At 38.0% G+C, this 18,245-nt stretch overlaps 1 protein-coding gene across 1 annotated transcript in view; it reads right to left on the bottom strand.

Annotated features, from left to right (window-relative positions):
• Nucleotides 1-18,109, bottom strand: part of myo1d (myosin 1D) — a 69,894-nt gene extending 51,785 nt beyond the window's left edge. The window contains exons 1-4 of the mRNA XM_081392279.1: nt 17,512-18,109; nt 3,265-3,473; nt 1,773-1,866; nt 196-361 (exon numbers count right to left, since the gene is read on the bottom strand). Coding sequence (XP_081248405.1) covers nt 196-361; nt 1,773-1,866; nt 3,265-3,473; nt 17,512-17,606 — 564 coding nt within the window. The 5' untranslated portion in view covers nt 17,607-18,109. The remainder of the gene's footprint in view (nt 1-195; nt 362-1,772; nt 1,867-3,264; nt 3,474-17,511) is intronic.
• Nucleotides 18,110-18,245: the final 136 nt, after the last annotated feature.

The raw sequence follows: 18,245 nt of genomic DNA, 5'->3' as shown, positions 1-18,245 counted from the left end.
TGTTGTGGGCGGTTGCCAGGGTGTTGCTATGCAGTGATTAAAGTTTTGAGTGTTTTTAACATATTTAGTGGTTGATGCTATGGTGTTATAGCTGGTTGCTAGGTGGCTTCTGTTTTGAAAGAATGATATATATGTATAAAAAATAAATTAAAAAGTGCTCTTTAGCACCCCTAACGTGCTCTTTAGCATCCCTACCTTCTCAAGCAGGTAGTTGTTGATATGGCCGCCAATGGGGTCTCCCTTAAAATCAAAGTTGATATCCATGTACTTGCCGAAACGGCTGGAGTTATCATTGCGGTTGGTCTTGGCATTCCCAAATGCCTCCAGGACACAGTTGGACTTCAGCAGCATGTTTTTTACCCTGCATAAACACACACACTGTTTAAATCTACATTTACAAGCCACTTGTGCATCAGTTCACCACTACAGCTAAACGAGCATCAGTTTCAATATGAGGCTGATGGATCTGATTGCTCCTGACATTTGGTATTAGAGTAAATACACTAATCTGTCTGTGTGAAGCTTTAACGAGCCAGTTTGCATGGCTATATCTGGCTATGTTAGTGTATATAGTATCACCATGTGGTATCCCAGCATGGTGGTTAAGAGCGTTTCAGTGGATGATTTATGGGGCCTGCTGCATGAGTCAGACCACAGAATGCTCAGCAATGGTTATCCTGCCGTACAGACATGCATGACCTACACTGCACATTAGAGGAAGGTGCTCTGCTTAGTGCCTAGTGAAGAGGTCCTCACCCAACTGTTACAAGCCTGTCAGTCATTAAGCGGGACACTTTCATCCATGTAGTGACCATAATAGCTACAACATCCTGTAAAATTCCACTTTGCTTTTGCATTGGGCCTATAGCAAAGTCGCCCAACTTCTTTCGCTTTAGGTATCCCAAAAGCCCCATTAAAAGTTAATTATTTTTAATTATCTTGTTTTAACTGCCCTAATAATTTATTTATTTTAAAGTCATCATTTCTGTTTTATAGGTTTAGCAAAGCAAAATCTTATTACCCTTTAAAATCTGCTAAGTACCCCCTCAAGCATACAGTATGTTACCCTGGTTGGAAATTACTAGAGAATACAAAAACCCCTGTTTTGGCAGAGCTTTAGATGCACTTCCTGGAAAATGTCACACTGATGAACGCCCAGTTTGGAAAGAGCTTTAACCTTTAGCAAGCAGAGAAAATAAACCATATCTACAGGGTGCAATAACAGTGATATCAAATGTAGCACAAAGCACTATACATCTAAAAGTGGATAACAGTTGCAAATGAAGGTATATGCAGAATGTTGCATAAGAGAGGTATAAAGATCTTTATGATTAAATAAACATTAAAAGCCCGACATATTTCTATACTGAGTGATCTGTTTCTCAAGTTACATAGATAAAAAAAGGAATAGTAAAGATTCTTATCATTTATTCATCGAGCTTGACTTAGATGACCCAGCACTATTTTAATCTCTGCCCTACATTTCACTTCTATCACTATTGCTCCTTGTGAAGCTAATTCCAATGCATTATTCATTGACTCACTACCATGAGAAACTTCACTTTCACAAAATTCTGCTTTCTTTTAGTCAGAACTAAGCAAAGATTTGTATTATTATGAATGACATCCACATAAAAACATCAAATACTTGTGAAATGCTCAGCGGTTGTTGATTATAACATTAAGGAGGCATGCTATGCAGCATGCTCTTAATATGACTCTTCACTGCAGCAGCGAGGAGAGAGGAACAGAAAGGCTTTTGTTGTACGTACCTCTCCACCTCTGCTCTTTGGCTGGGATTGGTGATAGCAGCGATATATTGCATTATGTATTTACTAGCCTCTGTTTTTCCAGCTCCGCTCTCCCCTGCAAAGTAAAGAAACAATGACTAATCCTTTATAGATATAATAATACAATTGGATAAAATTAAGTAAATACCATTACAATCTACAATGAAATACAATTCGAGACCACTGGTGAAAATGTCTATATTGCATGCAAATTTGTAAGAAAATACATAAATAACATACCAATTTGAATGAAAAAAGAATTGAAAAATTAAAAATTGTAATATTTTTTTTTTATGTAAGTTGTGATAATGAAAATGTTTTTTTTAAGAAATGAATACTCTAAGAGTTTATTAAATTGATCAAAAGTGACAGAAAAGACTATGTATTGTTAAAAAAGGTTTCCATTTTAAATAGTGTTCCTTAGTGTAACTCTTCACCAGAGAATACTGATAAAATATGTATTCCAGTTTTCACCAAAATATTGAGCAGCAAAACTTTTTTATAAAACATTGACAATAATAAGAAATCTTTCTAGAACACCAAATCATCATATTATTATTTATATATTTTTTTTTTTTATTAAAATAGAAAGTTATTTTAAATTGAAATAATATTTCACAATATTACTGTTTTTAATTATCATAAGTATCAAATACACATTTTTACACTAGGACAAGTCTAGGGGAAAATGTAAGGGTACAAACAAAACAAATATCAAAATATCACTATTCTGAGTTGTTTGGTAAGGCCCTTAATCTATTTATTGTGTAAGACAGTATTATGCTAAACCACAAAAACATGCTTATGGAATTTATTTGTTAAATTAAGACAAAATTATGCTGTAAATAAACAGCAAGTTCCTCTATTTGCCACAAGATGGCACCACACATACCACATATTTTTGCAGTGTAGTCACCACCTGTGGTCACTCTCTGGATAACAATCAATGTTTTCTTATAGAGGCTATATCTGAGTGGTCACCAGATTATTCCCCTTGAGCTATGTGCCCCACCTCAGCATAGTTCCACAGCGTCCAAGACAGAAAACAAACACCATCATCATTGTAGAAATTGTGAAACCACCATATTGTCATTAATCTTTTTCACACAATGGACATGTCTTGAGAAAGCAATTTGCTCATGCACTGAGCTCTATTGTGAGCTTCTTCTCAAGCAGTCCACTGTGACTGGAAAACCACAAACCACGTCAGTGCCGAACAATTCTCATCTGACCACAGATCTAATCACATCATTCCCAGTCATAGTGAGACCCCACAAGAAGACCCCGGAAAGCCTGTATTCCAGTAAGGCCTGTTATTTAATCAAACAGAAGGAAGGCTATTTTTATTATTATTTGAAGATGAAGTAATGCCTTTTTCCCCTTAAATTGTAAGATTACATCTGTGACTGCTCCTCAGAATCACCCATGACTTTGATGGTGAGTCACACTCAAAACACATTAAGACATAGTCTACCTGATATAACAATGCAGGTGTCTTTGTTCCTCCTCTTCATGGCTTTGTACGCAGCATCAGCGATGGCGAAAAGATGTGGCGGTCGCTCGTACAACTCTCTGCCTTTGTACTGCTCGATGGTGTCCCGTCCGTAAATGTTCATGGCACGGTAAGGGTTAACCGACACCACCACTTCTCCAATGTAGCTGTAGATACGACCCTTTTCGAACCTGCAGCAGAAAGACAAGCACATAATTGATTATCTGCAGTCACATTCATGAATATTATGGAATATTTGTTTAACTATGACTTAATAAAGATCTGTTTGGTTTGTGGTGTTGCGGCTTGTATAATCAAATTTCAGTGCCTCGTGTAAAGAAAGGGCAGCTTAATAAATTATCTCCGTCAAGAATCAAAAGCAAATAAAAAAGCACAGGATAGTCAAGGTCATGTTTCATGAGCTGCATAATCTGTTTGCACAATAATAAATCCTGCTGAAAAGACCAGCATGAATTTCCAGGCTGGTTAGTGCTGGACCAGCACCAGCCAAATTGACTAGTCATTCAGACAATACAACGACTATTATATCTCCACATCCGCCCAACTCCATGGTCGCATAAAGCCAAAAGTTGACGTTCACCCTGCCTTAAAAAAGCAGGCTGCTTTGAGCTCCATCCTCAGGGGAACCTGACTTCCTTGTTCTTCCAAACAGACCTGGGTCATGCCTGGTAGAATAAGGCATCCTTTCTTTTCAACCTGTGGGTTTGCCAAGCCTCCCTAAGCTCCATCCTGCCCCAGGCAGTGTGCTTAGAAGTTTGAGGCATGACCTCATAATCTCATACTGAACTAAAGAAGCCATATTATGCCATTTTACAAAGTCTTGATTTTTTTTTTGGGGTCTACTAGAATCAAAAACACATTATTTTTCACATATTTGATATTGTTGCAGCACCTCTCTTCCCAGTCTGTCAGTAACACTCTGTTTAGTTCCTGTCTATGAAGCCCCTACTTTTGAAAAGCGTAATGTGCTTTGATTGGTCGGCTGGACCTGTGTGTTGTGATTCGTCAAACGCTTTGAGATTGTTTCGGAAATATAACGGCCCTTACTATAACCGCGAGTTTCAACACACTAACGCAACTCAACCAGGCTTCGCCCCCTTTTTTGTGTATGCCTTGGGTGGAAATTATTTAAATGATGAATATTGTGACGTGTGTTCCCAGAAGGAAACTCAAGACTACAATCGAGGCATTTTTAGGGAGTTCAGAAACAGTGCTTACTGCTTACTGATAAAGAGAATAACTCCCTTTGGAGTGACGTTCTGCTTTGTAAACTTGCAGACCATTTTCATGCTCAAACAGCAACATTACACACTAAAGAATGTTGAAAATGTAAAAAAGCATAATACATCCTCTTTAAGAATTGCGTCTCAATTAATTAAATTTAAACATCCAGGTATAAGTTGAACAGTTAGACTCAGTAATATAAAGAACTGCTTCAGTCCTCGGGGAGTACCTTACACCCTGTAGAGCAGAAATGTACCATACAACAACATTCACACAAACAAGTCACAAGAAACAGGTCTCAATTCCCTCAGGTCTTCTTACAAATGCATCAAGGATTTATAGAATGAGCAGCGATCCATTAAACAAGAATAAATCACCATGGACACATCCTGAAGCATATTTAAAATGGATTCAGTGAGATCCAAGTGTGCACATGGTGTGTGCATTTTAAACACCCCAAAAAACTCAAATTTTGACAACATTGTCCTTTCATTGCTACAATTATAATGTTACAAAGGACTTCTATTTCAAATAAATTATGTACTTTTGAACTTTCTATTAATCAGAGAACGATGATCAAATATGCATCATGGTTTCCACAAAAAAACATAAAGCAGCTTGACTGTTTTCAACATTGATAATAATAAGAAATGTTCCAGGCATGGCCGTGATGCTTGTGCCTTTGGTGGCAGCAGCCTGTCAGGCCAGCCCTCGAGCAGCACGCATGAAAAGGCTCTTTTGTGCCAGCCTGCAGGGTAAGATACTGCGGTGTACCCGCTCCATTGTTCTTCTGTCAATGTGAGGTCTGTGTGTAAGGAGCACAGGCCAGGACCGCACACCCCTACACAGCAGCCTGCCTCTACTCACCCACATCAGCCCCTAAGGGACAACTAAGTCAACTAATGACAATGCCAGAAGGATCATTTTGAACTATATTTGAGCTATCCATTTTTCTAATGTGGAGAGATTGTAGTGTTCAATTCAGAACCTAAGGATTAAATAGGCAATATCATACATTTTTTAACTTATCTTTTACATCTAATGCCTCTATTAAGATCTGGGGGGGGGGGGGTATTCTGATATTTAATCCTGAATTTTTTGGAGTAAAAAAAGTTCAAGGAAAATGTATTTCACATTATATGAGTATTCCTCAAAATTCAAAGGTACAGTGCTGGTCAGAATTATTTGCCCCCTTGGTCAAATAAATCTGCATTGTTTATCCTTTTTATATTTTATTTTTAAAAAATCTAACCTTTTATTAAATACTTTTTGCAACCTCCTTTTTCCAAGATAAAAGCTCTGAGTTTTCTCCTATAATGCCTAATGAGTTTGGAGAACACCTGACAAGAGATCAGACACCATTCCTCCATACAGAATCCCTCCAGATCCTTCAGATTCCCAGATCCATGTTGGCGCTTCTTCTCTTCAGTTTAGCCCACTCATTTTTCTATAGGGTTCAGGTCTGGGGATCGGGATGGCCATTGCAGATGCTTGCTTTTGTGCTCAGTGTCCCATTTTTTGTTTTGATTTTGATGTTTGTTTTTGGATCACTGTCCTGATGGAAGATCCGAACATGGCCTGTTCTAAGATTTCTAGCAGAGGTTGTCAGGTTTTGATTTTTTTATCTGTTGGTATTTGATCGAATCCATGATGCTAACATGATGTCCAGGACCTCTGGCAGAAAACTAGGCCCACAGCATTAAAGATAAAGAACGTTTGAAAAGTAACTGACACTACTGGAACTTCAAACGGGATGAGTTCTATGGTCAGATGAAACAAAACAATTAGCTTTTTTGGCAGAAAACACTAGATGGGTTTGGTGCATACAGGGATAAAAAAGTACCCCATGTGTAAAATGAAATACTCTGCTGTATCTTTAATGCTGTGGGCCTAATTTTCTGCCAGAGGCCAGTCGCAAACCCATTACGATTCTGAGAACCTATCAGTAAATCTAGCTAATTCCATTGTGTTTCATTTTCATCCAGAGACATGGTTCAACCCTTTAGATTTACCCTGCTCCCAGAGGACAACTGCCTGAAAAAATCCATTGTTGATTGAAACATAATCCAAGCATGCTGTCGGGTGTGTGGGAAAGCACAGAATCGTCATCTCCCATCTGCGATCAGATTATCAGCAACATCAGATAAGCAGGCCTGTGCAGAATCTACTCTTGCTGAAATCAAGATGAAGCTTCATAAATTTACCTTACTTTACTCATTTTACCATATTCACCCCAAAAATCAGTACTGAAAATGCAAAAAAAGTAATTTGTGGTTTAACTTTGAGTCAATGTCCCAGAATTTTCAGTGTGTTTTTGATCAGGCAGGTCAACACAGGGAGATCGATATGAAGTGTTTGAACAGAGGTGGGCTTTAAGGTGGGGTCCAGGTTTTAGAAGTTTTTCCTGTGAGTATAGAGAGATCTGGGAAGGGTAGCAGTGGATGAGGCTCTGTCATCCTTTCCCCTCCATTTCCCAGAAGGCCTATAGGGAGGGGTTGCTGCTGCATGGAGATTAAGGACGTGTGTCAGACAGCAACAGGCCACTTCCTCTAACAGCTGGATCTACTCCACAGGTTGAAGCATCAGCATTTTTGTCCAGTCATTTATTTATCTGAACTAAAATGATGCGAGTGTACCTATACTAGTATTTTTTTAAATACTTATAATTACGTATAATTATAAATACTAAGACTATAATTCAAGGGATAATTTCCTAAAAAAACTGAAAATTCTTTCACCATTTACTCACCTTCATGTTGATCAAAACTATATGACTTACTGTGGAACATTGAAGATATTCTGAAAAAAAGGTTTCTGTTGGTTTTTTTCCATACAATGAAAGTCAATGAGGGAATGTGTTGTTTCACTGACTATCGTTATAAGGACAAAAACAGTTGAAGAAATGAAGTCACAGATTTAGAAAAACATGAGGGTGAGTAAATAATGACAGAATGATTTTTGGGCTAACTATCCCTTTAATTGCTCAATACCTTTTCAATTACTTTAAAAAATACTTTTTTAGTAAGCTAAAAGGTTTTAAAGTCAGAGCTACACCCTTTAAAACACTTGGGTCATCCGAAGTCCTAAACAATAAGAGCTTGACACCAATTTTAGAAAGGGATCACTTGCCAGGCTGAGGATAACTACTGGTTTCAGGCTTGTTTGGGTGGGTCTCTTGTGGTTATTTGCTTGTGGTTGACCAGGGTGGGGTGCAGCCTGTAAATTCCCTCACACCAGTTGCAAGTAAAAGTAAAAAGTGAGAGGAGTGAAAATTTACTGAACTGGACAGTAGTACAGCATAAATAAATGAGTGGGAAAATTTAGAGAAAAAGAAAGAGATGAAAATACGATATGAAAACAGAGAAAGAGGAACACAGGAATATGAACATATAAATGCCTTCACACTAAAGTGTTGACTTATAAGATGGTCCAACTCCAAGATAGTGCATCAAAGCCTGTGTATTCACAACACCAGCAATGAAAGGATAATCTGTTCCTGATCCATGTTTATCCCCTGCACACAATTTACCACCAAGCAATCAGTGTTACTCAGTCCACAGCTTAACACAGAACAAGCACGGAATACTATGACCTGATAGCGAATCGTCCTCTGGACTGTCTATTATGCAACCCCAGAAAGGTTTTGTCTCAGATGTTTCAAAAATTCGTTAGGATAAGAGACGATTGTCAAGAGTTATAAAATGAAAGCACAATAATTTGGGGAGAAATGTGATGAGAAATGTTGGAGATCATACTGAAATCTCACATATCTGATTGGAGACTTTAGCATCTTGGCAAATGGCTCTGAGCATAGTTTGAGACATTAAATCTCTAGAGATAACACATGTGAGATTACTGGGGTCGTTTTCTCAGCACTTACGCAAAAGTCTCCATTTGACCTCCATCGAATCTCACTGATGTCTAGAGGAATAGCGGAGATATGAAAGAGATCAATTGTGATTTGTCTTTCCTATTGGCCTAATATAAGCTATTAGATAAGCTAATAATTAGTTTCATGGTAATGCAGATGATTAATAAGTGGTAAAATAATTTGACTCACTTTGTCAAAATAAACTAATAAATGAACACTTTTATTTTTTTTAAATGCTACAAGTGAATTTAGGACAAAATCTTAATATTGAACTGCACAGTATAAATAATTTATATTAATTTTAAGACTTACATGTAACAGTGTTGGTAAATTATGTGTTGCATTTTTAAAAGCAAACTTTAAGTGAGCATAAGATGACATCAAAGATAATATAAATGTAAAAATAGATGAAATGAGCATGCACTATTAAATATCCAATAGGCCTATATCCCTTATTGTATATGAGACAGCTGCTGTACTCTTGTGCCTTGAATATAATCTTTGAAGCAGTGCAACCCCCACCATAACTCATCTCACACATTCTAAATAAGTTTCTGTGCAACTTTACATTTGTTTGCTGTTTCACACCAACTGCTTCTGTACTGCTGACAATCCTTTAAAGCTTAACACACATCCTTCAATGGCAAAAAATATTTTTCTGGAAAGCTCTTCATTGTCAATGTACTCAATTTGACTCAATCTTGTCAAACTAACCTCCTTTACAATCATACTACTGTGTGCAAGCCTGAATGGAGAAAATGTGTGTCCCACTTGGCAAAGCTTCAAGCCATGTCTTAAATGTGCAGCTTTCACGCTAACTTTCATTAGCTTTGCACTGACTACTCAGGAAATGAGAGCCAGGTGTAAACGTCAGAGCGCGCCAGAAAGCGGTTTTTGAAAGCAGAAAAAGGTATTTGTTATTTTGGCCCACACCCTTCATTGTCTCCCTGAGATCATAGGCACTTTTTTGTTCTCCCATCATGACGAGGGAAAGAAAATGAGGGAAAACGGGGGCATGTTTTGACGACTGTGTTTCAGAGGTCAAGGGTAAAGTGACTAGACAAGTCCCTGAGCCAATCTCTAACTCATCTGAGCTTTTAGCACATGGTTATGATCCCAATATGATGTCACTGAGCAGTAGCAGATGACATGACGGCCAACTTGAGAAGAAAAAAACAGACAAAAAGAGAAGACCAGCCAAACGGAGTCAGACATTACTCAGCAAGCTATTTCAAGAAGTGATCTCCATCAGGGTAAAAAAGAGGCCAGGGATGGAGAGTACAAAAACAGACGAGAAAGAGCAAAAAGTACAGTTAATGAGGTAATTGGCTAAAAAGGAAATGAAAGGTAGAAGCAGAGTGGAAATTAGTGTGAATGTTACACCTGGCTGTAACACAGCTACCCCGACACAGCAGGACATAGACCAGCTCCGAAAATATGTGACTAATCTGTGTGATTGTCTGCATCAAGAACATAAAACACCATTGAAATACTTGACAACCATCTTTGTGTCCAATCTAAATGTTAATAGCTAGAACACATAATATATAATCTCATTAATGTGTCTATGGAATCAAATCAAACCACATCATCGGTTATAGAGGAAATGGGCTTCCAGCAGGGGCGAATACACAATTTGGGAATTATTTAGGAGTCTCTCATGTGCACAAGGAAAAACAGAATAATGAAATTTGGGGCTATGGATGTAGCCTGTTGTAAACATGAAAGAGAAAGAGGTTATGAAGAGGGTGAGGGGTTGATCGAGACTGTAAACCTGTAGGCTATAAACCCTAAAGACAGTGAATGTGAGTGAGAGAGCTCCTCTTACATGCTTAGTGATCTCAGTGACCGCCAGCCAAGGCACACAGTCCACAAATGAGACGTCTGTGGAGCTTGAAGCTTATTCTGGGGGGAAAAAAGGCCAAAAAAGCAACAGCCTTGTTTATGTAAGGCCGGTGATATGTTTCAGATTACAGGGGGTTGTATGGAAATTCTTGAGGGCAGACAGGCCCTTTCTTCACTGGAGAGTGAGAGAAAATCAGGCTGTTTTTTGAAGCCAACTTTGAAGCAGCCTTTTGAGAGACATATTCACCTTTAGAGATTCTTCTTGGAACGCACAGAGCCTTTGACCAGGCAGCAGTGCAGTTTTGGATGCTTGTACTAACCAGGCTACTTAACTAGCTTAACCAGCCAGATCTGGTTCAGCAGGATAATAGAGAGAAAGGGATATGATCTGAAAAGTTGTTCTAATTAAAAATAGGGAACAATCCTTCAAAACAACAGGGATAGAGCTGAACAAAATTAAACAGAAATAAAAAAGTAAAATAAAATAAAACACAATTAAATTAAATAAAAAAAATTACAAAATCATACAGTTATAGAAAAATGGTAGAAAATATCTGCAATAATTTATTGCAGCTGCAAAAATGTAATTATTATTTTCAAATTTTGCTGATTCGATATTATCTTAACACAACCCTGATGGATATTACAATTTTTCCCAATTCAATTCAAGTTGTACTAGCACGCCAATTGCTAAGATGATCAGACCAGACTTAAATTTGCCTTAAAGTCCAACTGAAATCAAAATTGACACTATTTACTTTGTTAGCGCATATTACTAGTCTTGTGGTGAAAAATGAATCCGTGCAAGGTAATACACAGAAAAAAATTTGTTTGCCGTCGTAATCTTTAATCAAAGTCTGAAAAGTTACTTCCGGTCTGGAATGGCGTTCCTTCTCTGATGATGTAGGTTTGACGGCTTGGGTTGGGAAACGCTTAACCACTCCCCTCAAACCGTAAGTCTGTTATGAGCAGAGATGGAGAGGAGGAGCGCTAGAGTGACAAGAATCCACACAAGAATCCATAGCTGTGATTAAGCACAGAAATCAAAGCAGGACAATATGTACCATGTCTTTGGTCAGAGGCTATTATAACATCACAGGATAAATCCTTTGAAACATTTGTAAGGAAAATATTTTTCCAGTGGCATTCTTTCTTCATCTTTTACAATGAGGACCTTTTTAAAAAAAAGCAGTGCTGGTCAAAGTGCCTAAATATATCCATAATGCACTGACCATATAAGGATTTGCAAATGCATCATTCTTTCTTACAGGCCAAAATGTATCTCCGTTGCTGCATCTATCCTTAAAGCAGGGCTCAGTAATTTCAGGATTTCTTCGCTGTATTCTCGCTTTTTGCTCACAGGTTTCTCTCTAGAGCTCCCCCCACAGCTTCGGAATAGATACTTGACAACACTATTGTAAAAACACAACAGTGTTTTTTACAACAGTGTTGTAACACTGTTGTAAAAACTCGTTGGCGATTCTCAGATACCAGAGGCTAGTAGATCAATGACATCAATGCAGATGGGGCATTCTTTAAAACGTCTTCTTCATTCGGGTTCAAACAGCGTGAGGGAGCGCAATAATGACAGCATTTTAGCAGATTTCTTTTGGCCGTAAAGCAATTGTTTACATTGCAAGACCTGATATCACGCGATACTTCCCGACGCGGCGGCCGGCGGCCCGCCGGCTCAAAGTTGCAAGTGCGGATTTTCCTCTCACAGGCACCAGGGGGGTGCGAAACGACCACCATTCAACCCGAAATAAGTAATATAACCATTTCAATGACTCCGAAGCTGCTCAGTTAAGGTAAAAAAGTTAGGTAGTTCACCTTTAAGGGAAATATAACCTTTGACCTTGTTTCTGGCTCTGTGCAGTGCACCTGAGCTCCGAGGACTTTGATCCCTCTGTTTGCTGTGCAGGATGGGAATCGGGTTGCCATGTGTCACAGCTGGACTCCACGTGGCCCTGCTGTTAAGGCAACAAGTGAGGCTTTACAGTTGATATGGGAGAGGCTTAAACTATTTCAGCCAACAGCTTTACACAAATGAAATCATTAAGATATAACATAACTATGACAGGAAGATTAAATTCAGGAACCGCTATTATAGTAAATGTTGTCTTTGTGATCTGCCCCATGAGGAATTTAAAAAAGTGAATTTCATTCAAAGACACATTAAGGCCTGAATTGATTTTTGTGCCTGAGTTTATATTTGTCCAGTGGCACCAGACTGTAAATATGAAACAGAAACAAGGATATGGGCTCAGCTTTCATTATTTCCTGTAGCCCTCATTAAACCTAACCTTAGACCCCTACTTACGGTTATCATCCGGCTGATTTTTCTCAACAGAGACCCTGATAAAAAGCTGAGGAAATGGCACAGATTTACAACCTTCTGCTTTAAAGTTTCCCTCATTCCACTCTATGACCACACAACACAGCAAGTCAATTTTTAAGCAATCATCTGCACTGGACGTGTAATTATTCTTAGGAAAAGGAAAGAAATAGACCCCTAATACTATAAACCTGTAAAACAGATGACTAGCAAGGTATATTACAACAGTGGTTCTCAGACAAGACAAGACAGAGCAAGGTATTTAGATATGAAACAAAGCTTCAGCTTTCAAATTCTTTCAGTTTCATTGTGAAATTCAAACAATAGATACATCTGGGTGCCAGATTGCTGTAGCGCCTCAGAAGCGGCACTTGAACCGATCATCTCTTCCACTTTACTATTAGTCACAGCACAAAATAAAAAAAAATCCTAGGGTATTTTGAAAAAACCAGTACAACTTAAACTCAAACAACTGAAATGTATCATTTCTCATGTAATCACTCAGTAACTTTCAACCATGGAAAGAATTTGGCATGTAACATTACATTTACCCTAAAAGCTATTAAGAGTCCAAATAGCTAGAGAGAAACATACTCTAGAGAGGAGCATTTTGAACATTGCATATTTATTATATTTTTACTCTAATACCGTTAAAAAGTTATTAATTTAACATTATTTTTATAAAAACATCCCTATATGATATCAGATGTTAATTTTAACCTTCAATAGAAATGTACCAGTTGACAGGGCTGACATTGATAAAGAAAGATGTTGATGTATATCCAAATGAATCAATACTGAATTGAACTGAATCAAACTGAATCATTAAATCATTTCCAAGCTGCACTCAAAAGTTGGCAGCCCTGATTCAGAATTGTTTTTGCTGCTGTCTGTGACCCTGCAACCTATTTCTGACTGAACCACTGCATTAGGATAATAAAAATTCAACCATTTGGTCCTTTTTCCCCTCTGTTTTTCACTCTTAGAATACCCACACAAAGGCTTTGGATCAATCAGACCCATTACGCTAGTGTCTGTGAGGGTCAAAAGTTAAAGGTGCAATAGGTGATCTGGGAAATGCTAACTTTAGCCTGCTGGCAGTGAAAGCATACGATCCCACCCTCCCTGCAAATCGCCATCCAAAGCCACACCTCCTCCAAAACACATGAAAGCGCACCGACCAGAAGCGAGACAACCAGAGACAATGTTATTGGATTACATCATGTATCATTCACCGGTGAGAAAACTTTAGAGTACAGTGAGTAACAGTACTAAACGTAAACAACTATTTGCCTGCCCTTCTCACGCTGTCTGCACAGCGTACGGTGTCTGCATGAACAGGCTGCGCAGTGGTATGCAAACACACGTTGACTGATAGTGATAGGGAACACATGCTATCAATTCATTCGAACCGAATGCCATGATTTAACTAACATTGTGAGGTCCTACGCATTCCACAGACAATATACATTTATACAAATACATTTAGACCGCTTAACATTTCATTGCTATCAGAATATGAGGAGACTTTCAACCAGCATAACAAAAAAAATTTTTTTGAGAATCACCTATTGCACCTTTAAGTCTCTAGTCCAGGAAAATGTCCAATAGGAAGAGCAATGAGGCCTCACAAGTTGCCAATGCTCTTTTCCCGAGACCATTCTTCCAGTCACTTCCAGCCACAACAGTAGACCCTTAGGCAAACTCTAGGCAAGGCAAGTTTATTTATATAGCACATTTCATACACAATAGTAATTCAAAGTGCTTTAAATAAAAATGATTTAATAAAGTGCATAGCAAAAACAAAGAAAAAACAATGATTCAAATTTATTTAAAATGTATTAAAACAGTTATAAAAAGAATAAAAAAAGGGGAAATGGATCAAATAAAGGCCAAACATGTGTTGTTTGAGCACTGTGCTGATTTGCTGTGCAATCAGTTAGATGTACAGTGCAGTGCTCATTCAGTAAATGCAACTAAACAGATGTGCTTTGAGTGTGGATTTGAATGTGGCTACTGTTGGAGCACATCTGATCTCTTCTGGAAGCTGGTTCCAGCTACGGGTGGCATAAGAGCTAAAAGCAGACTCGCCTTGCTTTGAGCGAACCTTTGGTATTTTCTTGATCCTAGCTGAGTGATCTGTTAGGCTTATATTCAATTAGCATATCTGCAATGTACTGAGGTTCTAGGCTATTGAGTGATTTACTGTATAAATGAGTTTAGTTTAACCTGAGTCAGAGCGGTTAAACTAAACTCATCATCTAAGTAAAGTGAAAATGTCTATATATATACATAAAGTATACAGTACCACAAAGTTCAAACCATGGAAATTGCTAGTTTGTTGAAGACTTTTTTTTAGACTTGACTTTCTTCTGAATGACACAAGATGTGACAGAAAGCTGAAAGGCACTGATTATCAACTATTTCATCTACAGTATCAGAGCCAGCGTCTAAAAGAATTTAGAACATGGTCTCGGGCAGCACTTGTAATTGTTTTTGGAAATGTGCAGAGGATTGCCAAAAAATTCCCCAAGATCCTAGCGGCAGACAAAACAACACTGCCATATAAAGTCAAGCCCTGAGCACACATCAAATTAAGCAGTGATTCCAGAGTGCCTACACAAACCCTTGTTTCGAAAAAGGGGGCGTTGTGTAAACACAGTCTTGGGCAGAGTTCAAATCGAGCTACAATGTACAGTACGTGCCAGCAGTTCTGACACTTGTTTAACTTTGACACCTCACTGTAAGAAGCTTAAACGCTCACAATTAAACAGACTGACAAAATTGCTTTAAATCTCATGGGTAAAACATTATGTCATTGCATTGAATAGAAAGGTTGCACTTCAACTTTGTTATACAGGAGCTTTTTCAGCAGAGCAACCCCAAGCTGACTGTAAACACAGCTGATTTCACTGGATAAAAGGTATCTACATTATCCAAATTCATCCAGACAAGATAAATGGTCTTTTTGAATACAAAGCAACTGGCCTTCAAAAGGCATCACGTAAAAAGCTATTTCCAGTTCAACAGCACTCCTCTTTAACACTCCAGAGGGCACAGGAAGTGATCTGGCATCACATCGCTGCTGCTGTTCCAGCTGAAGTCCCAGACACAGATGTGGAGACTGAAGACTCAGGAAGCTGGCCTGGTCACACCCTCTGCAAATAACAAACTGCACACGCCATCCCCCAGCCAGGGAGAAAATCAGGCCATTGCTGAGAGAGAGAGAGAGGTGAGAAAAACAGACACCCTGTGCTTTGAGTCACTGGAACCAGTACGCATCTCCTCTCGCTAATTAATGGCCAAGTTGTCTATCCGTATCCGCATGGCATTTGAACAACGGATTCATAATTATATCAGATTACAGCACCGTTGAAAAGTTTTGGGAAAGTAATGTTTTTCTTATTTAGCAAGGATGCATTAAATTGATCAAAAGTAACAGGAAAGATTTCTATCTCGAACTAATTCTGTCCTTTTGAACTTTCTATTCATCAAAGAATCCTGAAAAAAAAAATCTGTCACGGTCTCGCTCAACTATGTTCTATATTGATAATAATCATATTTCTTGAGCATATCAGCATATTATTATCATTTCTAAAGGATCATCTTGCGTAATGGCTGCTGAAAATTCAGCTTTGCCATCACAGGAATAAATTTTATTTATATGAAAATAGTAAAAAAGTGATATTAAGTTAATAATATTTCACAATGTTACTTTTGTTATCCAATAAATGAAACTTATTTCAAAAACAATTTAAAAAATCTTACCAACTGCAAACTTTTGAATGGTGGGTTTAAAAAGGGACTGAACTTTATGACTGACTTAAATTTCAGAGGTATTAACACATTTTAAATTATTATTATGTAATAGTTTATTATGTGATCCAAAAACATCTCCCTCAATTCACAGAAAAACACCCGCAATATCATCAGAACTAGGCTATTACTGGAAAAATACATAAAATATGTAATTCCATGCTATAAAATGAAAAGATTAAAATATCAATCAAACATTTCATAGCTTATTCAGTGCCCTTGCGAGACATCCACACATAGGTCACTTAGTTGACTTTAGAATCATACAATAGATTTTATGCCGTTGTTTTATTAACCATTTACTGCATGCTGAAACCACATTGTCCATCTTATCAGAGCTAGCAAGTCATTTATTTACAGTGTGCTGATGAGGAAATGTGATCCACATAACCAAAAACACAATGGCAGGATATCCACTGCAAACTTGTTTTAACAATGAGGCCAATCAGAGCGGGTGTTACCATGGCCAACACACCTCTGTGGCCATCCCACAGCACTCTGGCTCAGCAGGTGCAGCAAGTTATATAAAGCTATAGATGCAGCAAACACAACAATGCTATGAATTCCCTAAATGTAGACATGAGATGTGTAATGCATTGTTCCCTTGACCTGAAAAACTTTTAAACCAAGTTTATTCCAGATGCTAATATCAGTCAATTAATATATGATTACACTTTAAGATGTTTTGCAAGATGATTTGAGGAACTCTTTCATCTGGCAACGGAAGATCAATGAGAATGATTCAGATTTGCAACCTATTATTAGTTACAGTTCACAATATTAGTAGCCTACAATTCACAAACATAACCAATTTCATCACTAATCTGCATCACCATTTTAGATAGATAGATAGATAGATAGATAGATAGATAGATAGATAGATAGATAGATAGATAGATAGATAGATAGATAGATAGATAGATAGATAGATAGATAGATAGATAGATAGATAGATAGATAGATAGATAGATAGATAGATAGATAGATAGATAGATAGATAGAGAATTCTTTTCATTTAACACAATTGGAATTTTACTTCAAACCCCAAAACAAAGTTTTTGGACAAATACAGGTAAGCTACAACTATAATACCTGGTAACAAGGTGAATTATCTTACCTGAGTTTAAGGTTGGCCATAAACTCTTCCAAAGACACATTGTCCAGAAGAACAAAGTCCGCCTTTCCGAACTCCAAACTTTCGTGTTCTGCCATTTTAACGCGTTAGAAATATAGTAGGCTAATGGAAAAATGTAAAGCTGACTGTTGAATTTCCGACGAATACTCAAGTCAATTCGACAAAACCAAACCGAAGCGATAATGCATTTTCCTGAATTTGTTTACATTTGCCTAGCGCACTATTCGTCGGCTTCTTCTCATGTTATTAGGAAAGGAAAAAAATAAACAAGCAATGTGCGTTAACTATACTTTGTTTTCGTCTGTTTAAGGTTACAGCATTTAAAGCCACACACTCGTCCGTCGCCTGAAAACTTCACACAACTTTTTGAGCCTCCCGGTGTTTGAGTGATAGTCCGCTACATCGAGAGTCGCACCTCTCATCCCTTTTTCCACGAGCTTCACTCGTCTCGCCTAAACACTGTGGCTTCGGTATCCTGCCCGTCTCGCGCAAACTCCTCCCCTCTCGGGCGCGTTCGCGCTTACCTCTATACATGAATGACACAGTTACAAAGGTGGATACATTTGCCGTCGACTATAGCAGTGGTTAACATCAGTCCCTTCTTTTTATTCTTTTTTTCTTTTTTTTTTCTATAGCAGCATACTTGTATTACGAAATCCCACATTATCAACGCTCGGAATTCATACTATTCAGAAGTGAATAATTGATCGCTGAAA

This window comes from Scardinius erythrophthalmus (assembly GCF_964197995.2).
Source record: "Scardinius erythrophthalmus genome assembly, chromosome: 18".
Lineage (NCBI taxonomy): Eukaryota > Metazoa > Chordata > Actinopteri > Cypriniformes > Leuciscidae > Scardinius > Scardinius erythrophthalmus.
The sequence above is the reverse complement of the archived record's forward strand: the minus strand, read 5'-3'. Positions and strand labels throughout refer to the sequence as shown.